Consider the following 26,709-nt stretch of genomic DNA (forward strand, 5'->3'; position numbering starts at 1 on the left):
TCGCCCCCGTCGATTCTGACTTTGCAATGTAAAGCCATACCTGATCGCCTTTTCCACTTCATCCTTGCGTACGACGTCTGAGGTTTCATTTGTCACCACAAAGTAGAACGAGATCCTCTTCGTTTCTTCACATATGAGCACGTTGGAGACACTGTCAAGGTGACAAACAAGTCAACAGCTTTATTACTCTGTCAAGTCATTACCCTTTCAATTTCAGCTACAATATCATGAGCTCCTGTTTACGCTGTAAGGTGGATAAGAACAGCTGGAAGGAGAGAAGCCCAGAGGCACAATTCATGCATTAATTTAATTGGACTCAATTTGCTTTAAGCTTCATTGTGATATGTGCTCAAGTACAGGTGGGCAGTGACAAGTGCACAATGTCGCCAACAAGGTGCCACCTTAGGTACAAAACATAGGTAAAAGTGGCAATGTAGAGAAACAATGATAAAAACAAAGCTTTGCCATTCTTCTTAGTACAAGTAGAAAAATAATGAAATAAAGTTTAAAAGTTACCGTTAGTTAACTTCCTAGTATGTGGATTAATAAAGGAATAAAGGTTCAATAGCCTTTCTTATGTGCAAGGGCTCGATCTCCTCCGCTTTGGCCCCTCTCTCTGGGAAATCTTGGGCTTCCTGCTCTCGACACCAGAGATGCCAGGAACCGATACTTCACGTTCTCGCTGACCACGTTGGTCTCAGGCCCACAGCCATTTCTCTGCACAATGGACCTCCAGCCGACACTGCACCAGGCCCACAGGCAATCCACACAGCAGACCTCCAGCCGCCACTGCACCGGGCCTACAGGCAATCCACACACCGGACCACCAGCTGACACTGCACCGGGCCTACAGGCAATCCACACACCAGACCACCAGCTGACACTGCACTGGGCCTACAGGCAATCCACACACCAGACCACCAGCTGACACTGCACCAGGCCTACAGGCAATCCACACACCAGACCACCAGCTGACACTGCACCAGGCCTACAGTCGCTCCACACACCAGACCACCAGCCGACACTGCACTGGGCCTACAGGCAATCCACACACCAGACCACCAGCCGACACTGCACCGGGCCTACAGGCAATCCACACACCAGACCACCAGCTGATACTGCACCGGGCCTACAGTCGCTCCACACACCAGACCACCAGCTGACACTGCACTGGGCCTACAGGCAATCCACACACCAGACCACCAGCCGACACTGCACCGGGCCTACAGTCGCTCCACACACTAGACCACCAGCCGGCACTGCACTGGGCCTACAGGCAATCCACACACCAGACCACCAGCCGACACTTCACTGGGCCTACAGGCAATCCACACACCAGACCACCAGCCGACACTTCACTGGGCCTACAGGCAATCCACACACTAGACCACCAGCTGACACTGCACTGGGCCTACAGGCAATCCACACACTAGACCACCAGCTGACACTGCACTGGGCCTACAGGCAATCCACACACCAGACCACCAGCTGACACCGCACCAGCCCTACAGTTGATCCATGTACTGGACCTCCAGGCCTCACTGCACTGGGTCGACAGTTGCTTCCCTGCACTGGAACTCCAGTGAACACCATTCAGGAGGCAGGGCTGCTCTCCATGGTGCCACTGCTGTTGCTGTTCTCTCTCTCTCTCTCTCTCCAGAACACCAGAAGGTAAATGAAAATAAAGACAAGGAGGAGAGAAAGCAAAATAAAGAATGCGGGAGGCTTGGAGCCAATGGGCCTGCCATCTTGAAGGAAAAGTATTCAGATAAATTAGAAATTTCTCTTATGTCCGCAAGCAGAAAAACAGAATGAAAGGGTTAGAAAAAGATGGCAAGAGGGAGCAATCTGCAAGAAAAGGAGAAGGGAGTGGTGTTCGGGTTGGGGTGATGTCTTGGGATGGTAATTAACCCTAAATAGGTGCTGAAGGCAACACATTTTAGACCTGGCAGGAAGCAACATTTTCCCATTCACTACCATTTAGGGAGTTTAGGGGCCAGCCTGCCCCTACATTTGACAGCACTGCTTAAAACCAGGGTTGCATGTGGTTAGGAAGGGGCAAGGCCTTAGAATCATTGAGATGCATAACACAGACAAAGACCTACACGAGTCAAAGCCAACCTTCAAACTATTCTCATCCCATTTCCCAGCACACAGCCCATAGCCTTGTCTGCCTTGGCATCACAAGTGCACATCTAAATACCTGCCGACAAAGGAAGACACATTTAAATTAGCAGCATTGCTGAAGTGTGTACCGATACATAATTATCAATGTTAGTTCAGCAGCAAAAACCAATTCAAACCACTTTTGGAATGTTGCGTGCAATTCTGGTCTCCCTCCTACAGGAAAGATGTTGTGAAACTTGAAAGGGTTCAGAAATGATTTACAAGGATGTTGCCAGGGTTGGGGGATTTGAGCAAGAGGGAGAGGCTGAATAGGCTGGGGCTGTTTTCCCTGGAGTGTCGGAGGCTGAGGGGTGACCTTATAGAGATTTACAAAATTATGAGGGGCATGAGGGATAGGATAAATAGACAAAGTCTTTTCCCTGGTGTGGGGGAGTCCAAAACTAGAGGGGCATAGGTTTAGGGTGAGAGGGGAAAGATATAAAAGAGACCGAAGGGGCAACTTTTTCACACAGAGGGTGGTACGTGTATGGAATGAACTGCCAGAGGATGTGGAGGCTGGTACAATTTAAGAGGCATTTGGATGGGTATATGAATAGGAAGGGTTTGGAGGGATACGGGCCAGGTGCTGGCAGGTGGGACTAAATTGGGTTGGGATATCTGGTCGGCATGGACGGGTTGGACCGAAGGGTCTGTTTCCGTGCTGTACATCTCTATGAGTCTATGTCAAACACAGAGGGATACGAAAGAAGAGAAAATTATGTTACCTTTGTCTAAATTTCTCATTAGACAAAATACGTCATTCAGTTGAGGTACAGCACCTCTGGAGAGATATATTTGATTGAAGAGAATGGAGCAGAGATTTAGCAGAATGATGCTGAAGCTGAAAGAGTTAGGCCATGAGAAAAAAAATGCATTGAATCAGAGAGTGTGGCAGATTATGGCAGGCTGAAGGGTAATTTAATTGAGGTGATTAGGCTGATGATTTGTTTTGGGAGTAGATAGAGAGGAGATATTTCCCATTGTAGTTCAGAACGAGGTGAGGGAAGACGGGAAGAGGTGGTGGGGGATGGAATAACCTAAACATTTGAGATTCAATTTGATGCCAGGAAACATGCCTTCAAATTGTTTTCATTCCAAAATCTGTTAGGGGCTGGGAGTTTGATCAAAACCATGACCTTAGAGGTGAATAAGCAGGGGTATTGAGGGGCACTGAATCAAAGTGAGGTTAAAATAAATGTCAGCCATGACTTCAACGGTAAAACAGATTCAAGGGATCAACTGGGATGATCCTACTCGTCCACTTCCTTGAACTCAACTGGTCCCCTCTACTTATTACGCTGTTCACACGGCGTTTAAAAAAAAAACATTTAGCAAAAGCATCAGAGAAATCAAAGCTATAACCATCTTCACTATAACTATAATGTTGCGCTGGGGAGTGGAATTTGAGAGGAGCTTGTTTTAAGGGGACTGGATTGATCAGGTAGCTCTTTCGGAGAGTTGACACAAGTATAAAGACCTGAATGGCCTCTCGGTTTCCTCTGTGGGCTCCTCTGATTCTAAGCTTAACTGGCCCTGATAGAAACTGCTTCAGGAACACCTTCTGCCATGGGGTCACTTGTTGTTAGCAGGAATCAGGCATATTCAGCTCACCCCCACTTAACCTCCCGTCACTTAGTCGGGCAAAGTCTGGCCAGAAGCCGCAGTCGTTAACGCTTGTTAAAATGGGTCAATCCTGGAGGATTACTGAATTACAACGCACACATGTGACCAACTGGTGAGGCATGAGACCGAATCTCCCCACTCAACGAGAAAAGAGGACTAAATGCACAAATGTTAAGTAAAATGGCGTACAAATCTCCTGAGGGACCTGATGATAGAGCTGCTAAAAATGGCAGCACTGAAATAGGCTATGGTGGCGCATACGTTCCACTTGAGCTTCCTCCCTGCCTACCTCACTCACCTCACCAGTCTCTGTTCCTCTCTCCCTTGTGCGTTTACCTAGCCTCCCTGTAAAGATCTCTGAAACGGCAGCAGGAATGTCAGTGCTAGACACAAGCTTCCTCGAAGCGAGACAGACGCTTTACTTCAGGGGACAACGTTTGGTTTCGGAGCCGTGGAAATGGCCCTGTATGGTTACGAGGCGAGTTCGACATGGCGTCAGGTCCCGTGACTTACAAAGTTGGGACAGGTGAGGCGGTCCTGAACAAACACATGAAAGCTGTTACCTCACAAACTGGGCAGAAGCAAAACGCACCCATCCCCTCAGAACAGCCAGAACGGCCTGTCAGAAACCGAGGGTTCTCCCTCTCCATCGAGTAAACCTCAGAGTCCAAGATGGATACAGCATCGATGCTGCTATTGCCAGAAGAAGAGGAGGAAACTCTCCCGAGATGCTCTGGGTGCAAGAGCCGGGCTACGGTCTGGTACACGTCGCCCGTGTCCGAGTCAGAGTCGGAGGATCCAGACCTGGGGTGAAAACGTCCCAAGAGAAGCTACAAGAGAAAGAACAGGACTACATCGCCGAACTTGGGGGAGGGGAAGGAATGTAGTGATTGGAATAACGGTGAGGTGGATCTCATTGACCATGAGATCCTTGATTGGGATTGTTAACCTGGGCCAATCAGGGAGCCTTGGCTGACAGATTATAGACAGGGGATTCAGAGAGTCTCCTCATACTAGGGACTGGCTCTGAGCTGGCTGGTCAGAGCCCATATACAGTGCACATGTCGATAAAGGGTGACTCAGTGACAGAATACTGGCCCTCTGCAGTTATTTCAACTTCCATGCTATTTCAACTCTTGCAAATGACATTCCATGATGCACACTGGTGAAACACAATGGCGTAATGCACCACACCCTGCAGTTGCATTTTCTTACACTGAACAGGAGGAGCATCCAAGGGATTTTTTTTTTCACTTTGGGAATGGGGCGAATGTTTGAAGGTTGACAACAGTTTAAGTTAACCCTGTGCTCCTTTTCTCTCGCCAGCATTGTTTGAGGTTGAGCGGATACAGGTTGGGAACATCCCAAATTCTGTCGTGTGCAAATATAGAAAAAGAGGCTCTGTGTATGTGAGAGTCTCACAGAGGTTTATCTCACAGCTCCGACTGTAACTTGCAGTAACTATGAATGCTTCCTGCTTTGTGCATACTTCTGCTGCACTGCACATCCAGTTAAATCCTACTTCTTGGCTCATTACCCATAGTCAACTCTGAAAACAACACAGCTCTTAAAATTATAAGAGAACAGCCTTGATCTTTCCTGGACTATAAAGGAAGCTTTGTAAAACAAGGCCAAAGATTAAGAGTTGGGTAAGCATCTAAAAATGCAGCCACAGCCAAACGTGCGACCTTCTTTTTCGTGTCCACGTTTTGTGAAGAAACAGGCCAAGTTCCTTTGGATTGAAATGCAGTCACATACAAATGGCCCTCCTTGTCTGCCATAGTCATGTGACCCCCCCCCCCCCCACCATGCGGCTGGAGAGGTCCATTTGGGTGAAGGCTTCCCAGCAGCCCCTGCATGATGATCGGGTCATTTGTGAAAATTAAGATTCTTGACTCTGAGGAGAAACCAAGTTCAATTCCGCAAACCAGGATCTGCGCGCCGAGGCGAGGAGCTCACTGACAGGCCTGATTGCACCTGGTGACCTCTCAATAATGTCTAATGCTGCCTCATTTCGATGCAATTTCCCATTCTCCACCCTGCTGGAGAGAGAAACAAAATGGCGACTGTTCCCAACCGGGACGGGACTCCAGCTACTTGTTCCTCCATCTTGGACAACAGTCCCCATTAACCCAGGGTGCCAACCACCTGAGAGTGCCATATCCATGAATGTTGGCTCTGACGCATACCTACCTTTCAGCGTCATCATGGCACAGCCCCGAACCACTGCCAATAGAATTCTGTCCTTCGATGTTCTTTCATTCTAATACTGCTACCAGACACCCGGGCTGAAATTTAGGGTTCCTCACCCATTGTCTTAGCACTCAATCGCATTGTGAGCTGACTGCATGTCTGCCTTGTCTTTTTGCACCCTGTCCCCTCAGCCATAGCCTAAAAGCTCATTGCTTTCAGTTTCCACAACGATCAATCAATGGAGGTGGACATGTTATTGTGTGGCAATGTGCCACATCAATGAGCCAGCGGCTGATGTGGCAAGCACTCTGTCCATTAGGTCTACACCCCCTCGGCACTCTTGAGAGTGAAGGTTTACTCTCTGCGTCCACGGGCCGATGACTCCATTCCAAAATCCCTGAATAAGGCGAGCACAGACCCGACGCAGACCACTCTTTGGCGGGGCATCACGAAATGGGATGATGGACCTCCAGAACAGTGAGGTTTCTGATGCCTGGAGTGGGCTGCGGGGTGCTGCGTGGTGCAACTCAGACGGAGAATGCTGCACAATCCCAGCATGCAGTGCTCCGGAGAGCAGGGACAGGCAAAGAGGGGGTGTGAAAGGCTCTGAAGAGCTGAGAGAGAGAGAGAGAAACATGAGTAGTCTTCCAAGGAGGAAGACTGATTCAGAAAAACATCACTACCTGCATGTTAGACCAATGCAGGGACACGATGGGACTTAATTGACACTGGGGCTCCAATGAACGTGAACCAGATGCTCGGGACACTCATTAACTGCAAAGTGATGCTGCTTGAAAGACAAGCCTGTCCACAGAAAGAAGCTGATGGCGTGGGGGGGCGGGGGTGGGGGTGGGGATTATCACCAGACTATTAATCCAGAGACCCATGTAATGTTCTGGGGACCTGCGTTCAAATCCTGCCATGGCATCCTGCCTTTGAATTCACTAAGATAAATCTGGAGTTAGTAGTTCATTGATGAGTGTGAAACCATCGTTAGAAAAAGCCTATCTGGTTCATGAACGTCCTTTAGGGCAGGAAACTGCTATCCTTACCTGATCTGGCCTACATGTGACTCCAGACCCACAGCGATGTGGTTTATCCTCAATTGCCCCCTGGGCAATAAATGCTGGAGTCGCCCTCATATCATGAATGAATTGAAAAAGGAAGCTGGCACAGCCTTCTCTTTGTTTAGGATTTCCTACATTTTTTGCTGTTACAGAATAAAAGTGGTGATTGCCAACCACTTGAAGGTTTTGCTGTCTCTGATGCTTCCACATTGAACAATGAGAAGATGTTCAGTATTAGAGAGAGAGTACATTCCCTCAGGATGAGACGAAGGATGGGTAACCATTGCATGGCAATACATTTATGAATGCTCCCTGCAAATTTACAATGAAGTGCCAGCCTCTGTACCCTCAGAAGCATTTCATAGAATCTGTACAGTGTGGAAGCAGGCCATTCAGCCCATCGAGTCGACACTGACCCTCTGAAGACCATCCCACCCAGACTCACCTTGCAACTCTGCATTTCCCATGGCCAAATCCACTCGAACAGTACAGGCAATTTAGCATGGCCAATCCACAAAAGCTGCACAGCTTTAACTGTGGGAGGAAGCTGGAGCACGTGGGGGAAACCCACCCAGACACTGGCAGAATGGGCAAACTCCACACTGGCAGTCACCCATGGGTGGAAGCGAACCCAGGTCCATGGTGACAGAGAGGCAGCAGTGCTAACTACTGGGCCACCCATTGGTTGATGATTTGTCTTTCATTGCCCTCTTGTTACCTGCACTATAAGACTCCTACTTGGCAGTGCTGGGTCTGGTGCATGTTTGGGACTGAACGCTGGCTGTAGCATCAGGGATCCTGGCACTGGTGAGTATGCCTGCTATTGCTGACTGAGATTTCATGCAAGTGGAGTGCAGAGAGGCATGTTCCTGAGGTGAGCTGCAAAGAGCATAAGGAGAAACCTTGCTCAGGCTCAGTGGGGGAAACCCTCCAAGAAATGCGAGGCAATTCACAGCTCACTGGTTCCTAGTAAAATTTAGCCCCTTGCATTAAACTCTCTGCTGAGTTGGACATTTGAAATCTGACACAAGAAGCAGAGTAATGTAGAGGTTTAAGAAAGCAAGCGACTGACATAGGCACACGCAGAACTCCATTAGGAAACAAAAATTAAAAATAGAGAACAATGAAGCAACCCATTCTTAAAATACAGAAAATGGCTGAAGCTTTTCAGTTATCACTCCAGCTCAAATATCGCGCTTTAGGAAGCTAAACTAGAATTTCTTCCATGCACAATGGCAGAATTATGACATTACAATCGATTTATTGAGCAGACCAGAACAGCTATAAGCTGCTACATTTTATGACTTTGAAGAAGAGATTTTTCAAAATCTACTGTGATACCAGTGAGACAGGGCTTGGAGCAACTCTAATGCAGTAAGGACAACTGGTTGCAGTTGGTTCCAGAACATTAGCTCAAAGGGAACACATTACGTTTGAAAGAACAAAGTGTGCCTGGCCATTGTCTTTTGCTTGTAACGCAACATTTTCATCAATACCTACTTCCAGCAGACAAAACAACGTTTGGGGTTAACAATGAGCCACTTCAAAGCAGTTTCCGCCAATTGGTGCTGCCCGCTCCAAGCAGTGGGCAAAGAATGTTACTCAAATGCCAGAGAAATCCTATTGGATGTCAGGCAGAAGCAAAGGGAAGCAGATCTACATTGGGAGTGCTGCTCTTGACAGCATGTTTGCAAATCAAGAAAATCGACAATGTTGCAACTGTGTGTGACAACCTCTAAATTCAGTGTGAAAATGTGAGGTTCAGTGTGAAAATGTGAGGTTCAGTGTGAAAATCAGCATGTCAGCCCAGCAAAGACATTGAACCTACCAGACATGTAGCTTGCTCAAATCAAACAAGCAGCCCAAAACAGTGCAACTCTGCAGCAGTGCAAGAAGTGATGAAAGGATGACCAGAAAGCATCAAGGACACACCCGTTGCTATCAGAGTGTATTAGACGTACAGAGGTGATTTACAACCAAGATGGCAAATTGTACAAAAGAAATAGAGTCATTATTGCAAAGTAGTTGAGAGGTGAGATGCAAAAGTGCATCCAAACAAGCCACTGAGAATGGAGTCAAGTCTGAAGAAAGCAAGAGATGTGTTTTACTGACCAAAGATGTGCAACAAAAGCACCTCAGCCAGTGCAATGCTTGTAATAAGAACCAAGCTAAGCAAGTGAAAGAGCTGCTGATAACTCATGACAGTCCAGGTAGACTTTGGATGAAGCTGAGAATACACCACTTCACTTTCATAGGAACTGACTGGTTGGTTGCTGTAGACTATTATTCTGAATATTGGTAGGTGGACCAGCTGGTTTCAGTGATTACTGCTAAGATTTTCAAATGCATATTCCTACCTTACGGTGAGTGACAATGGCTCCTAGTTCACAAGCAAAGAATTTAGCCACTTCATAAATAATGGGGAAATTCAACACCGTACGCAATCCCCACTCAAATTGAAAGGCTCAGGCCACAGTGAAAAAAATCAAACAAATCCAGCCCAGATATAGTCAAGCCAATCCTCAACTGGAGAAATGCACTTAATGTTGGCAGGGATTTGTATGGGCAACCCTCCCTGCCAACATTAAGGGAGAATGTGCAAACTCCACACAGAAAGTTGCCCGAGGCTGAGATCGAATCCAGGTCCCTGGTGCTTTGAGGCAGCAGTGCTAACCACTGAGCCACTCTGCCACCCTACTCATATTCTATGGGTTCTTGGTGAGATAGATGCCTTAATATTCATTTACAACACCAACTGTGATAAAATCTCAGAATTACACATTGTTTGGGTTCGATGTTGACTGACTACATGCAGTAAAAATGCAGTACCGGCTATTGCTATGAGTGCCACTGAAGGTGAGCTGGGTACCAATAAAATGACATGTCTCATGTTGTGGTGCCATTTTATGCTTAACTTCATGATTAAATCCTCTTAAAACTTTTCCTTTGAATTCCCATCATTCCACAACATCAATTCTGATTTCCACTGACAATGTAACCCATGGATTCTTTGGCACATGTGTGCTGGGACCAGGCTTTTACTTCACACCCTGCCTCGCCATCATTCAAGACTAGCATCAATACCCTTCCTCAAAGGTCATTCTGCATCTTGCCATTCTCAGCAACCACCCCTCAGCCAATCACCCATTCCTCTTTAACCACTCAAGGGGGCTCATTAACACCCATTATAATGTCCTCTTCTCCTGTCACTCCAAATCGAATTGTTGCCATCCCTGTTAAGTTGAATCAGTACTGTTCATCATCAACTTAAACGGTGAAGAATAGTGTATCTGCAGGAGTTCATTCTAACAAGATGGAGAGAGGTGAAATTGTAACTTTAATGATCAGTTTTGTCTCTAGAATATTGATGTGTTGGGTAGCACAATGACTCAATGGTTAGCACTGCTGCCTCGCAGTGCCAGGGACCTGGATGCGATTCCATCCTCGGTAACTGTCTGTAGCTTGCACATTCTCCCTGTGTCTGCGGGGGTTTCCTTCCACAGTCCAAGAATGTGCAGGCCAGGTGGATTAGGCACAGGGAATGGAGATAGAATAGCGGGCGGGGTCCGGGGCTGGGTGGGATGCTCTTCAGAGGGTCAGTATGGAGTTGATGGGCCAAATGGCCTGCTTCTGCTATGCAAGGATTCTATGAACTGTAGAGAAGACGATTCATTACAGAAACAAACCATGACAATACTCTGTTGAGTAATGAGCCAAACAGGGGATGAAATGAAGATTTTGCTGAGTGCGCAAGTTGCAAACGTCAGATTCACCAGACCCAGGGATACATGAAATGAATTGGGCTGACCTCAAAGTAGGGTGTGAAAACAAAATATGCCTTTTGAATTTTATTATCTAAGAACTTTGGACAACTATGATTGATTTGCAGTTAACATTCGAGATGCAATTGGAAAAATGGTCTCGTAAAACAAATGGCTTTATTTCCCAACAATAGAAAAAGGCTTGGCAATTGCTGTGCAAACTCTTCGGTTCACTGCATCTCTGACACTGTCAGCTCCGCTCCAACCATTTACGAGAGACAAACTAGGTGAAGTGAATAAGGCTTGATAAAAAATAGAAAGCAAATTCTTAAATGGGTTACAAAAGAAGTCCATTCAAGACTCAAGGAGGGATAGATTAGATTCCCTACAGTGTGGAAACAGGCCCTTCAGCCCAACCAGTCCACACTGACCCTCCGAAGAGTAACCCACCCCGACCCATTTCCCTCTGACTAATGCACCTAACACTATGGGCAATTTAACATGGCCAACACACCTGATCTGCACATCTTTGGATAGATCTAACCTTTCCAATATCGTCTGGAAACATCTTTTCTTTCTGTTAGTTTAGTAAAATATCTCACCTTGACAGATTTTTATGCTCGATATATTTTGGGCACATTCAGGCTTAATGGACAATCCCATAACCAGGCCTCACTCCAGCTCTGATACAGATTCAAGCCATTTCAACCAAATATTTAGGGAACTAGCAGGTTCACATGGATTGGAATAAAGAGTTTCACACCAGAGGCACAAGCTAATGTCGGATTTTGTTCTCTTCCATGATGTAACGTGGCAAACTTCATAGAGTTATAGCCAAAACAAGCCATTCAGAGCAACAGATCCATATGTTTCTCGCAAATCTTCTGCTAACCCTTACATTACTTATCCTTGATCATCATAGAATCCCTAAAGTGTGGAAACAGACCATTTGGTGCAACAAGTCCACACTGGCCTCTGAAGAGTAATTTACCCAGACCCATTCCCCTACCCTAATACTCTACGTTTCCACTGACTAATGCACCTAACCTATATATTCCTGAACACTGTGGGCAATTTAGCCTGGTCAATCCACCTAATCTGCACCTTTTCGGATTATGGGAGGAAACTCTCACAGACGTGGGGAGAATGTGCAAACTCTGCACACTCACCTGAGGCTGGAATCAAACCTGGGTCCCTGGTGCTGTGAGGCAGCAGTGCTGACCACTGAGCCACTGTGCCACCCAAACCTTTGTGCTTCAGTTTATTGTTCCTTTGTCTAATGCCCCCAAAATCCATACTGTATGTCGCTAATATCCTGTGTGATTGTGAAGGTATATTTTCACTATTGTCTAGCTAAATATCTTCTCTGTGATTCTCTATTAGTTTTGATAGTATTGTGAGATTGAACTGAGTTCTCAACCATCTTGGAGGTGAATGAACAGACATCGAAGAGTCGGTTGAAATCTACGTTTCTTCCACCTCCACAATTTGGGAAATAGTGAAAACATAACTAATTTTCACTCTGAAAAGAGGCATCAACTTTAAACTGGAGAAGGAATCAGGAGGGATACCATTGATATCCAACAAAGCCACAGTTGCCAGATACTGCAACTGTGTTGTTATTTACCTCGACGCAATGGAAATGACTCAGTAAATCATGGGTTGGTTAGCTTCCAAAGGTTGACTAACAGTTGCTCAGTTGTCACTTGATTCCTCCAACATAATAATTACCCTTTTCTCCCTTGTTGGGTCAGGGAGAGATCAAAAAGATAATTCAAAAAGGGCCCCCATGACCATCAAGCCTCTGGCCTAGATACTTAACAGAGCTGTCAGGTAACTGCTGGTAAGGTAAAGCTTTCCCCTGGCAAGTGGACAGACCTGATTACCGTGTTGAAATCTATTTCCTAGCCTCAGCCAGCCAGATTGAGTGGTAGAGCACTGGGCAAGGGGCAAAGAGGAATCATGGATTAGGAAAGCTGTCAATGGATGACAAGAGGTTTTAGGGTTTAAGGGGCATGTCAAATTGACATTATGAGGTGGAGATGTCCAAGAAGGGTATTGAATCATGGAGACGAGGCTAATTGAACCTTGAGTGGTTGGGTCCAATATGAAGATGTTAACTTGCGGAGGGCTGGGGTAGGGGACACTTGTGTTTCTCTTAGCCCACAAGCAGTAGTAGAGAAGCACCTCACCTCCAAACAGACTAGCAGGTCCCACCTCCTCTCAACTACTGGGCCTCCCAAACTCCAGGGAACCCAGTCAGCCACTGTTCAGGGTGTAAGAGATAAAAATCTGGAACATTCGTCCTCATTAAAATATTTAAACAAATAACCTGACTCATGAGAGCCAATCGGTTTCTCCCTTCAACAATACTGCCCGGCAACTGTTCAATTTGGAAGTAGGGTAGGCAGGGAGAGGGACAAAAACAGAAATTGCTGGAAAAGCTCAGCAGGTCTGGCAGCATCTGTGGAAAGAAATCCGAGTTAACGTTTTGGGTCTATTGACCCTTCCTCAGAACTGATGGTGGCTAGGAAAAGTTTGGTTATTACGGAGAAGATGAGATGGGGGGAGGGGAGGTGGGGTAAAGTCCAAGGGGAGAGAAGAACAGATGGACTGCCAAAAGAGTGGGTAACGATGAGTGGATAATTATTAATGGGGACTATTAGTGACGAACAATGGGTTGTGTGCAACAGTAGACCATGTGTGGTGCAAGGCCTGGGCTGTGGGGGTTGGTGTAAGGACATGACAGAAGGTGCCGCAAGCCATAAAATTAGAACATAGGACACAGAAACGTACAACACAGAACAGGCCCTTTGGCCCATGATGTTGTGCTGAGGATTAATTCTAATGTAAAATAAAATAACTTACCTCCGCACCCCTCAACTCACTGCTATCCATGTGCATGCCCAGCAGTCGCTTAAATGTCCCCAATGACTCTGCTTCCACCACCACAGCTGGGAATGCATTCCATGCATTCACAACTCTCTGTGTAAAGAACCTACCTCTGACATCTCCTCTATTCCTTCCTCCTAACATCTTAAAACTATGACCCCTTGTGCCAGTCAATCCTGCCCTGGGGAAAAGTCTCTGGCTATTGATTCTATCCATGCCTCTCATTATCTTGTATACCTCGATCAGGTCAGCTCTCTTCTTCCTTCTCTCCAGAGACAAAAGTCCGAGCTTAGTTAACCTCTCTTCATAAGGCAAGCCGTCCAGTCCAGGCAGCATCCTGGTAAACCTCATTTGCACCCTCTCCAAAGCCTCTATCTTTCCTATAATGCAGCGACCAGAACTGGACACAATATTCCAAGTGTGGTCTCACCAGGGCCTTGTAGAGCTGTAGCAAAACCTCGCGGCTCTTAAACTCGATCCCCCTCTTGATGAAAGCCAAAGCACCATATGCTTTCTTTACAACCCTATCCACTTGGGTGGCAACTTTGAGGGATCTATGTACTTGAACACCAAGATCCCTCTGTTTGTTGAACACAACAGTGAGTCCAGAGATGTTGTTCTTCCAGCTTACGCTGAGCTTTGCCGGAGCACTGCAGCAAACCCGAGGCAGAGATGTTGGCCAGGGAACAGGGTGGGGTGTTGACGTGGCAGGCAACTGGAAGCTCAGGGTCATTTTCACGGGCAGGATGTAGGTGTCCTGTGAAGGGGTCGCCCATCTGTGCTTCATCTCTCTAATGTAGAGGAGACCACCTTGTGAACAGCGAATGCAGCCGACTCGATTGAGTGAAGTGCAGCTAAATCGCTGCTTGACCTGGAAAGGGTGACTGGGGCCTTCAGGGGAAAGGTGCCGTGGGGCTGTTGGTGGGGGAGTGGTGGCCGGGTTTGGGGTGGGGGGGGGGTGGGAGATGGGAGAGGGTGGTGTGTGTAGGGGAGGGAGTTTGGTTGAAATCAGAAATTGCTTCAAAATGTTTTTCGGTCTCACCTGAAGCAAAACAAAACTACCCATAACCCCCCCCATCCAGCTTGATTCATTTCATGAAGCACTTACTTGAATGTTTTGTTTGTTGACTTTCTCATGCCATAGGCCATGGTTGCTTGAAAGTAGAATTGCTCACTCTCATCCCATTCATACTGTCAGTGAACAAGATTTAAAAATCAGTCTCGCACTCAAACCTCTTGCTTCACGTCTCACTGAAACAAGTTGCAGGCAGCAATGTTAGATCTGGGCTCGGCAGGAACCTCTTACCGACGAAGGGCTCCTGCCCAAACCATCGATTTCCCTGCTCCTCGGATGCTGCCTGACCTGCTGTGCTTTTCCAGCACCACTCTAATCTGCAGTACCCACTTCCACCTAGGAATCTCTTCCTGGCCAACACTGGCTCATCCATAGCTCGGGGTTAACAGACAGCTTGGTCAGCATTGCTGACTGTGTTAGGAGCTCTGCAACCAGTGACATACAGCTTACTGTGAATATTTTCAAGAAACGCACTGGTACACAGTGATGGAACATATTCCCATTTGTGTGGTTCCTGGGGATCAGTGAGAATGGTTTTGAATAGTGTAGCTATCTCTACAATTTTAAATATACTATTGAGGTTCTCGGTTTGCAGAGGTGACAAATATACTCACCTTTAGTTCCAAAAAAACAAATGTGGCTGGACATATAATCAAATCATATAATCGGGTTCGCAACTTTGGTGGCACAGTGACTCAGTGGTTCACCTCATATCACCAGTGACCCAAGTTCGATTCCAACCTCGAGCGACTGTCTGTGTGGAGTTGGCACATTCTCCCCGTGTCTGTGTGGGTTTTCCCTGGGTGCTCCGGTTTCCTCCCACAGTCCAGGTTATGTGGATTGGCCATGCTGAATTATCCTGGAGCGTGCAGGGATATACAGGCCAGGCTGGGTGGGTTAGTCATGGGAAATTCAGGGTTACAGGGATAGGGTGGGTCTGCGTGAGATGCTACTGAGAAGGTTGGCGTGGACTCAATGGGCTGAACGGCCTGCTCCCACACTGTAGGGATTCTATGTCCGTTGACAGACCCTTGGCTTTGTAAACAGAAGCATTGAACACAAGTAAAGAAATTAATCCAAATGGTTATACATCTTAGAAACAAGAGGAGACTACTCATTCCCCTTGAGAATGTACTGCTTTTCATTTAGAGTTTGGCTGCTCTAGTATCTATTGACTGACTTTGGCTCCGTTAATCTTAATACTTTACCTAACAGAGAAACTATCAGTTGCTATTTTGAAATTTTCTCACCGAACTTCCAGCCTCAACGTCTTCTTGAAGGAAGACTTCAGATCTCTACCTGCTCTTTATGGAAAAGTGGCACCTCCAAATATCATCAAAGTCTGGAGATCACTGCGAGTCACCTTCATCCATAAACAAAAGGCAAGCTAACCTTTCAAGTCCAAATGACTCTTCATCAGAGCTCAATGACCACAAGACATAAGAGCAGAAATTGGGCCATTCATCCCATTGGGTCTGCTAGACCGTTCAATCATGGCTGATACGTTTCTCAACCCCATTCTCCCACTTTCTCCTTGTTACCCTTGATCTCTTTGACAACCAAGAACCTATCTATCTCGGTCTGAAATATACTCAATGACCTGGCCTCCATAGCCTTCTGTGGCAGTGAATTCCATAGATTCACCACTCTCTGTTTAAAGAGGTTCCTCCTTATCTCCATTCTAAAAGGTCTTCCCTTTACTCTAAGGATGTGCCCTCAGGTCCTAGTCTCTCTTAACAATGGAGACATCTTCCCAAGATCCACTCTATCCAGGCCATTCAGTATTCTCTAAGTTTCAATTAGATCCCCTCGCATCCTTCGAAACTGACCCAAAGTCTCCAAATATTCCTCATATGTTAAACTTTTAATTCTTGGGACTAATCTTGTAAACCTCCTCTGAACACGCTCCAGGGTCAGTATGGGCAGTACGGTGGCACAGTGGTTAGCACTGCTGCCTCACAGCGCCAGAGACCCAGGTTCAATTCCCACCTCAGGCGACTGACTGTGTGGAGTGTGCACATTCTCCCCCTGTCTGCGTGGGTTTCCTCCAGTTTCCTCCCACAGTCCAAAAATGTGCAGGTTAGGTGAATTGGCCATGCTAAGTTGCCCGTAGTGTTAGGTGAAGGGGTAAATGTAGGGGAATGGGTCTGGGTGGGTTGTGCTTCGGCGGGTCGGTGTGGACTTGTTGGGCTGAAGGGTCTGTTTCCACGCTGTAAGTAAGTAATCTCATCCTTCCTGAGATATGGGGCCCAAAACTGCACACAGTACTCTGAATGTTGTCTGACCAGAGCCTCAGAAGTAAACCCCTGCTTTTATATTCAAGTCTTCTCAAAATAAATGCTATTATTGCATTTGCCTTCCTAACTACTGGCTCAACCTGCAAGTTTACCTTGAGAGAATCCTGGGCTAGAACTCCCAAGTCACGCTGCCCTTCCGACTTCTGAACAGTCTGCCCATTTTGAAGAATAGCCTCTCTTCTTCCGACCAAAGTGCATGACCTCACACTTTCCCACATTCCACTCCATCTGTCACTTCTTTGCCCATTCCCCAACCTGTCCAAATCCTTCTGCAACCTCCCTGTCTCCTCAATGCTACCTGTCACTCTACTTATCTTTGTATCATCTACAAACCTAGCCAGAACACCCTCGGTTCCTTCACTTGGGTCGTTAATGTATGAAGTGAAAAGTTGTGGTCCCAACACTGAGCCTTGCGGAACATGAATTGTCACCAGCTGCCATCCTGAGAAGGACCCTTTTATCCCCACCGTCTGCTTTCTGCCAGACAGCCAGGCTTCTATCCATGCTCGCACCTTACCTCCAACACCATGGGCCCCTATCTTACTCAGTAGCCTCCAGTGAGGCACCTTGACAAAGGCCTTCTTGAAGTCCAGGTAGAAAACATCCATTGACTCTCCTTGGTCTAACCTGCTTGTTACCTCCTCAAAGAATTTGAGCAGATTTGACCTCCCCTTGATGACACCATGTTGACTTTGCCCTATTTTACCATATACTTACAAGTATTCAGAACTCTCATCCTTCACAATGGATTCAAGCACCTTACCTATGTTTGAGGTGACGCTAATTGGTCTGTCATTTTCCATCTTATTCCCTTTTTTAACTGAAGTGGTTAGTGGTTTTCAGTCCACTGAGACCCTCCCTGATTCTAATGATTGCTGAAAGATCATCCACTAATGCCTCCACTGTCTCTTCAGCTATCTCCCTTAGAACACCGGGGTGTAGTCCATCTAGTCCAAGTGATTTATCCACCTTCAGGCCAATCAGTTTTTCAAGCACCTTCTCCTTAGTGGTGGCCACCATACTCAGCTCTGCCCCCTCTTGACTTTTTGGGATATTACTCCCAGCTTCCACTGTGTAGACTGATACAAAGGAATTATTCAGTTCCTCAGCCATTTCCTTGTTCCCTACTACTATCAATCCAGCAGAATTTCGCAGTAGCCAAGTGTCCACTTTTGCCTCTCTTTTGTCCTTCATATATCTAACTAAACTCTTAATGTCTTCTTTTATATTACTGACTAGCTTAACCTTATATTTAATCTTCTCCCTCCTTATTTCTTAATTTGTTGCCCTCTGTTGGTCTTTGTAAGCTTCCCAATCCTCTGGTTTCCCACTGCCCTTCACCACATTATATGCTTTCTCTTTTGCTTTCATGCTATCCCAGACTTCCGTAGTCAGCCATGGTTTCCTCATCCTCCCTGTACCATGCTTCCTTTTCCCTCGGGATGAATCTCTGCTGTGTCTCCTGAATTACTCCCAGAAACTCCTGCCATTGCCTTTCCACTGTCTTTCCTGCTCGGCTCCTCTCCCAGTCAATTCTCCCCAGCTCCTCCTGAGTGTTGCTGGTGAGACCAGCATTCATTGATGCTCCTTTGTTGCCCCTCGAGAAGATGGCGGTGAGCTGCCTTCTTGAACCGCTGCAGTCCACGTGCTGTGGGGTTGACTCACAATGCCCTTAGGGAAAGAATTCCAGGATTCTGACCCAGTGACAGCGAAGGAACGGCAACGTGTTTCCAAGTCAGGATGGTGCGTGGTTGGAGGGGAGTTTGCAGCTGTGGTATTCCCATATATTTGCTGCCCTTGTCATTATAGATGGAAGTGGTCATTGGTTTGGAAGGATCGTTAGTGAATTACTGTAATGCATCTTGTAGATGGTACACACTGCAGTTACTGAGTGTCATGGTGAAAGGGGGGAGGCGAACGTTTGTGGAAGTGGTGCCAATCAGGTGGGCTGCTTTGTCCTGGATGGTGTCAAGTTCCTTGAATGTTATTGGAAATGCTGTCATCCAGTTGAAATTATATTAAATTATTTCTTAAGTTCTTTATTTTGATTTACTTTAACCTTTCTTTGTATGCCTAGTACTTAACCCTCATCTACCGCTGTTAAACCAATATAGGGTCAATTCTCGGCAAGTCCACTTTTTCACTGACAATGGGTTAGACCTCATTTCGAGCTTTGTGTACAATTCTGAGCATCACTTTCAGGAAGGATATCCATGTCTTGGAGATAATACAATAGAGTTTTATTAGGGTGGCTTTATTGATTTGGGATGATAGATACAAGGAGGGTTTGGAGAAATTTGCATAATTTTCCTTAGAGCATAGAATTGGACGACACGGTGGCTCAGTGGTTAGCACTGCTGCCTCACAGTGCCAGGGTCCCAGGGTACGATTCCTGTCTCGGGTGACTGTCTGTGTTGAGTTTGCACGTTAGCCCTGTGTCTGTGTGGGTTTCCTCCCACAATCTAAAGATGTGCAAGTTAGGCGAATTGGCCATGCCAAATTGCCCACAGTGATCAGTGTGGTAGTCAGGGGTAAATATGGGGGAATGTGTCTGGTTGGCTTACTCTTCGGAGGGTCGGTGTGGACTCGTTGGGCCGAAGGGCCTGTTCCCATACTGTAGGAGATCTAATCTAATAAAGCTGTTCAAAATAATGTGGAGTTTTTGATTGAATAAATTGGGAGAAACTATTTCTATTGAGCAGAACCCTTGTAGATTGAGGGCACCGACTGAAAGGAATTAACTTGCATTTGTAGAGTGTTGTAATGATCTGGAGCATGTCTTGTTCAGTACATACTTTGACGATTAACATTGGGACATGATCTTTCACTGCCTTGCATTCATTATAATAAATGGGTGGAACAGAACTTATCACCAGGAGGCTACAAATCTTCAAGTTGTTCTGGCATCACTTCAGATAGCTGTATTGGTTTGGACTTACTCATCCCCCTCACAGTATTAGAGTAAAGGATAAAGTCAGCACAATCCCAGAGGACCACAGGGCTGTTCTCTCATGAGAAAGAGATGACTGGGCTTAGAGAGTTACCATCGCTCAAGCGAGGGGCATGGCTGAGAAGACACAACCTTCACTATCAGCTCAGTCTGGTGCAGGAATTGAACCCACACTGATGGTGCCAGTCTGCATCATAAAGTGGCCAATTGGCCCATGTCTGTCACTGTCACATCCCGCACAAACTGGATACGCCCTGTGTGATCATCAGCTCAGACCCAGGGGGACCAGCTCAGGAGAAAGGTTCAGGTAACACTGGATGCTAAGGACGGGGGAGAAAGTTACTACATTTCTTGGTACTAACAGGTGCATGGAGTAGCATTTAATTCCCTGACCGCAGCCATGTGCTCGGATAGCAACTGACTTGACACTTGGGTGTTCCCCAAGGTCCCACCTGTACAACTGTTCTTAAAACAGCTTCAAGCTCATGACTGTATTAAAATTGGGTGAGGGATCTCCTTATTAATCCAGCTCAGCAAAACACAATGCTTTTGAAGGTGTCCATCTGAATATTTCTTACATGTTGTCAGGACCTGTTTGCTGTGGTGTAGACCCATGGACTCTGATCTGAAGTGTCCCAGTCATAGCCATCCCATAGCCATTGGGGTGGCATGTGGATCAGTGGTTAGCACTGCTGCCTCACAGCGCTAGGGACCCCAGGTTCGATTCCAGCCTTGGGTGACTGTCTGTGTGGAGTTTGCACATTCTCCCCGTGTCTGTGTGGGTTTCCTCCCACAGTCCAAAGATGTGCAGGTCAGGTGAATTGGCCATGCTAAATTGCCCGTAGTGTTAGGTGTATTAGTTAGAGGGAAATGGGTCTGAGTGGGTTACTCCCCAGAGGGTTAGTGTGGACTGTTTGGGCCGAAGGGCCTGTTTCCACACTGTAGGGAATCTAATCTAATATATCCCAGTTTCTTCCCATGAGCTCCATGTCACATTATAGGGGTCCATTGAAGTAAGCCATCATCCGAACGGTTTGGAGATCTGACTCTAATGGCTCAACTTTGCAGAATTATTGCTCTTTATTTGTGAAAGTGGGAATTGAAGTTGGGGGAACTATTGCAGCTGGAGCAGAGAGGCAACATGTTTCAGGCATCTGTCTTTGTGATCCGAGGTTTTCGTTGTAAATGTTAAAGGAAAAATCAAACAAAAAAGGACTTTGCTTCCATCCTAACCCCTCACCCCACTCCCCAAACTCTCTCGCCTTGCCCCATTGATGCCAGTATGTGCCACCTATCCCCCCCACAGCCCTCATAAACACTATCCTGACTTTTATTTACAGACAGTCTTTTTCCTGAAAAACTTAAAGGTCAGGAGATTTGGGTGCCATTTTAGTTTGACAGTTCCGTTGGCAGCTCCAGCGAGTTTGTCCACATTTCACATACACTCATGTCTATTTTTAACGATTGCTAAGTGTATCTGACCTCTTCCACAGGGCACCTTACCGCTCCCAAAAGAGTTAACCTCTCCAAAAGCGTAACCTACCTCCCCAAAGAACTCAAGCGTTCTCCTGAAAGTGGTGGAACCACAGAAGTTTCATATTGGATATCTCATCTGCAAAAATTGGATCAGTTTGGAGGGAGCTGCGCTTTAATGTGTTCAGAGTTGATGATGGGAGGTTGGAGGAACGCCAAAATCAAGCCTCAGACATCATTTTAACCAAGCAAGAGAGCCTCGCCTTCATTGCAAAAATTCAGGCTCATGTACCATGAAGCTACTGAATACCACTTGAGTTTACCCAGATCTAAGTGCCATTTACAGGTATTTCCCAATGGTATCGAAGACCAGGAATGCCAACTAATTTGTCCCTTCTTCAGTTGCGACTCTATTATACACGATTCCATTTTTATTGTGTAAACCCATGTTGCTGCCTACCTATCTCAGAACCACATGCATCATTTGGGTATCAGTAGCAAGGAAATCAATAACAAGATCTAAAAAACACCAATGCTTGTTGAATCAGGTCCTTAAACCGGGAATACCGAAACAGTTGTAAAATTATATGCCATGAATACATTTCTTCATTCCCACTGAACAAAGCTACTGTTTGAAGAGAAATCAGACAATTTCAGACGGTTCTCCTTCAAACAGTGAAGTTTAGGATGTGATCTACAAAGGTTTCCAAAGGCAAGGTGGCGTTTTGTTGGGGTCAGAAGTGGGAAAGAACGAGTCAATAACTTGAGGTTTAAAATCATTGGAAAAGTACGTTGAATAGAGGTGAGCACCACAGCACCACAGCTCCACAGCACCACAGCTCCACAGCACCACAGCACCACAGCACCACAGCTCCACAGCTCCACAGCACCACAGCACCACAGCTCCACAGCTCCACAGCACCACAGCACCACAGCTCCACAGCACCACAGCACCACAGCACCACAGCACCACAGCACCACAGCTCCACAGCACCACAGCACCACAGCACCACAGCTCCACAGCACCACAGCACCACAGCTCCACAGCACCACAGCACCACAGCTCCACAGCACCACAGCACCACAGCTCCACAGCACCACAGCTCCACAGCACCACAGCACCACAGCACCACAGCTCCACAGCACCACAGCACCACAGCTCCACAGCACCACAGCTCCACAGCACCACAGCACCACAGCACCACAGCACCACAGCACCACAGCACCACAGCTCCACAGCACCACAGCACCACAGCTCCACAGCACCACAGCTCCACACTCCACAGCACCACAGCTCCACAGCTCCACAGCTCCACACTCCACAGCACCACAGCTCCACAGCACCACAGCACCACAGCACCACAGCACCACAGCTCCACAGCACCACAGCTCCACAGCACCACAGCTCCACAGCACCTCAGCACCACAGCACCACAGCACCACAGCACCACAGCTCCACAGCTCCACAGCACCACAGCTCCACAGCACCACAGCACCACAGCACCACAGCTCCACAGCACCACAGCACCACAGCTCCACAGCACCACAGCTCCACAGCACCACAGCACCACAGCTCCACAGCACCACAGCACCACAGCTCCACAGCACCACAGCTCCACAGCACCACAGCTCCACACTCCACAGCACCACAGCTCCACAGCACCACAGCACCACAGCACCACAGCACCACAGCACCACAGCTCCACAGCACCACAGCTCCACAGCACCACAGCTCCACACTCCACAGCACCACAGCACCACAGCTCCACAGCACCACAGCTCCACAGCACCACAGCTCCACAGCACCTCAGCACCACAGCACCACAGCACCACAGCTCCACAGCACCACAGCTCCACAGCACCACAGCTCCACACTCCACAGCACCACAGCACCACAGCTCCACAGCACCACAGCTCCACAGCACCACAGCTCCACAGCACCACAGCTCCACACTCCACAGCACCACAGCACCACAGCTCCACAGCACCACAGCACCACAGCACCACAGCTCCACAGCACCACAGCTCCACACTCCACAGCACCACAGCTCCACAGCTCCACAGCTCCACACTCCACAGCACCACAGCTCCACAGCACCACAGCACCACAGCACCACAGCACCACAGCTCCACAGCACCACAGCTCCACAGCACCACAGCTCCACAGCACCTCAGCACCACAGCACCACAGCACCACAGCACCACAGCTCCACAGCTCCACAGCACCACAGCTCCACAGCACCACAGCACCACAGCACCACAGCTCCACAGCACCACAGCACCACAGCACCACAGCTCCACAGCACCACAGCTCCACAGCACCACAGCACCACAGCTCCACAGCACCACAGCACCACAGCTCCACAGCACCACAGCTCCACAGCACCACAGCTCCACACTCCACAGCACCACAGCTCCACAGCACCACAGCACCACAGCACCACAGCACCACAGCACCACAGCTCCACAGCACCACAGCTCCACAGCACCACAGCACCACAGCTCCACAGCACCACAGCACCACAGCTCCACAGCACCACAGCTCCACAGCACCACAGCTCCACACTCCACAGCACCACAGCACCACAGCTCCACAGCACCACAGCTCCACAGCACCACAGCTCCACAGCACCTCAGCACCACAGCACCACAGCACCACAGCTCCACAGCACCACAGCTCCACAGCACCACAGCACCACAGCACCACAGCTCCACAGCTCCACAGCACCACAGCTCCACAGCACCACAGCACCACAGCACCACAGCTCCACAGCTCCACAGCACCACAGCTCCACAGCACCACAGCTCCACAGCACCTCAGCACCACAGCACCATAGCACCACAGCTCCACAGCTCCACAGCACCACAGCTCCACAGCTCCACAGCACCACAGCTCCACAGCTCCACAGCACCACAGCACCACAGCTCCACAGCACCACAGCACCACAGCTCCACAGCACCACAGCTCCACAGCTCCACAGCTCCACAGCACCACAGCTCCACAGCACCACAGCTCCACAGCACCACAGCTCCACAGCTCCACAGCACCACAGCTCCACAGCACCACAGCTCCACAGCACCACAGCTCCACAGCACCACAGCTCCACAGCACTTAAATGACCCTTGATGCCAGTCTTGAACTGCCTAAAGACTATACCTTTTTGATTTTATGCTTTTGTTCCACATCTGACAAGGTAAACAAGACTGCCACAACAACTCTGTGAACAAGGACCTTGGAACAGTTTTCCATCATTGTCATGCTATAGGGACCCAAAATGTAGGAGGAGATAATTTGGCCCATAAAACCCTTCTTTTCCCTCCTGTCTCTGCCCGACTGTGTGTCGAGGGAGAGTTTATAAAGGGGTAAGAACTTTACCCAATCGAGTTACTTGTTGACAGTTCATCAATGTTTATCTGTGTCGAATTCCTGCAGTGTGGAAGCAGGTCATTCAGCCCTCACCAGGTTTTGAAGTGCATCCCAGCCATCCTATCCTGCATTTCCCATGGCTAATCCACCTAACCATGCACACTATGGGTAATTTAGCATGGCCAATGCACCCAACCTGCTCATCTTTGGATTGTGGGAGGAAACCGGAGCACCCGGAGGAAACCCACGCAGACACGGGGAGAATATACAAACTCCACATAGTCAACTGAGGCTGGAATCCAATCCAAGTCCCTTACGCTGTGAGGGAGCAGTGCTAACCACTGAGCCACAGTACAGTATAAGTCTACGTAATAAAGAGTCATTCCTGTTTGATATGGAAACCTGATCAATCAGGTAAATTGAGAGAATTCTAGCACGTCGTTTAAATTCTTTTAACTTTTGCCCTGACTCAAGGAACAGAAGGGCTTGATTTCCCAGGATGCTGCCTCAGTGAGGGTTAACGGCTAATTATAAGGTTATGCCCCCTTGTTCTCAATGCCAACGAGAGCGGAAATGGTTTATCCGATGAAAGCCTTTAATCGTCTTAAACAGCAATTACGGTGAACTTACTGCCTCGTTTCCAAGGGCTGCATCCAGGCTGATTCGCACTTTATGAGCATCAGGAGATTCTGTAATTAATGTGACCAAAAACAACATCAAACTCTCGAAGCAAGGCACAAGTGTCTCTTTGGGTAAAGGGTTAACAACACTGTGGGGTGCGCTGAAGATTGAGGGAGAGAAGTTATTCAAACAACTAAAGCGTGCATCACTTAGTGAATTTTAGGGTAATTTCAGAAATGGTTTTTGATCTGATCTGGTGTCGGTTCATAATCAGCAATGTTATTATGTCGAAAAACGTGAAATTAATTGGGTGACAAAAATCAGAAATGATTAGTTTCCTCAATGCATCCTAACTGCGATATCATCAGAAATTTAATGTACAAACTGCACAAAAGGAAAGCTTCAGAGAAGGTAACGTACCTTTGGTGCAAAGCTGATCTCCTGACGTGGCATCAGACCCTGGAGATGGGAAGAAATTGAAAACAAGGAGTAAAATCCCAATCCACATCCTTACTATTGGAAAGGCACTGCAAAGGATGATCCACACAGAATGTGCTCTTATATTCTCCGTCAGGTACAAATCAGCAGCAGGAATGGGTGGAAAAGCATGTATACAGGTCTGTAAAAGGTTTAATTATTAAACGAGGATGGTCCCCTGGTAAACAATCTTGCTGATTTTTACAGACCTTTCATTACCACACTACCTCTTTCATTGCCAGTGATATGAGATGGAAAGAGAAATCTCAACAAGCAAACTCAATAGAAACGCGACATACATTGCAGAGAAGTGATTGCAGTTGAGACTCTGGGTTGTAAACCTTACATTTATCTGCTCAGCATCAGCCAAGAGCAGGAATTAAAAATATTTAACAGCTTTGTGAGCGCAGCCCTACGTGGCAGTGATCTTGAAAGTGAGTTGCACTCAGGGTTTCTACCTAAGAGAAGGAATAGGACCTCTAGCATTGAGTTGAGCAAGGATTTGGTCTTTAAAAAAAACTGCAGCCCAGGTTTCCATGGTGATTCATAGAGTCATACAGACCTTTTGGTCCAACCAGTCCATGCCAACACAATCCCCAACTGAACTAGTCCCACCTGCCTGCATTGAGCCGAAAACCCTCCCGCCTCAGGCGACTGACTGTGTGGAGTTTGCACGTTCTCCCCGTGTCTGCATGGGTTTCCTCCGGGTGCTCCGGTTTCCTCCCACAGTCCAAAGATGTGCAGGTC

The 26,709-nt window shown here is 47.6% G+C and overlaps 1 protein-coding gene across 1 annotated transcript in view; it reads right to left on the reverse strand.

Annotated features, from left to right (window-relative positions):
- Positions 1-26,223, reverse strand: part of LOC122554908 (collectrin-like) — a 46,825-nt gene extending 20,602 nt beyond the window's left edge. The window contains exons 1-4 of the mRNA XM_043700298.2: positions 25,906-26,223; positions 25,495-25,553; positions 14,811-14,893; positions 41-151 (exon numbers count right to left, since the gene is read on the reverse strand). Coding sequence (XP_043556233.1) covers positions 41-151; positions 14,811-14,893; positions 25,495-25,553; positions 25,906-25,993 — 341 coding nt within the window. The 5' untranslated portion in view covers positions 25,994-26,223. The remainder of the gene's footprint in view (positions 1-40; positions 152-14,810; positions 14,894-25,494; positions 25,554-25,905) is intronic.
- Positions 26,224-26,709: the final 486 nt, after the last annotated feature.

Source organism: Chiloscyllium plagiosum, unplaced genomic scaffold (assembly GCF_037043375.1).
Source record: "Chiloscyllium plagiosum isolate Xiang-an unplaced genomic scaffold, Cpla_swu_hap1 HiC_scaffold_12, whole genome shotgun sequence".
Taxonomy (NCBI): Eukaryota; Metazoa; Chordata; class Chondrichthyes; order Orectolobiformes; family Hemiscylliidae; genus Chiloscyllium; species Chiloscyllium plagiosum.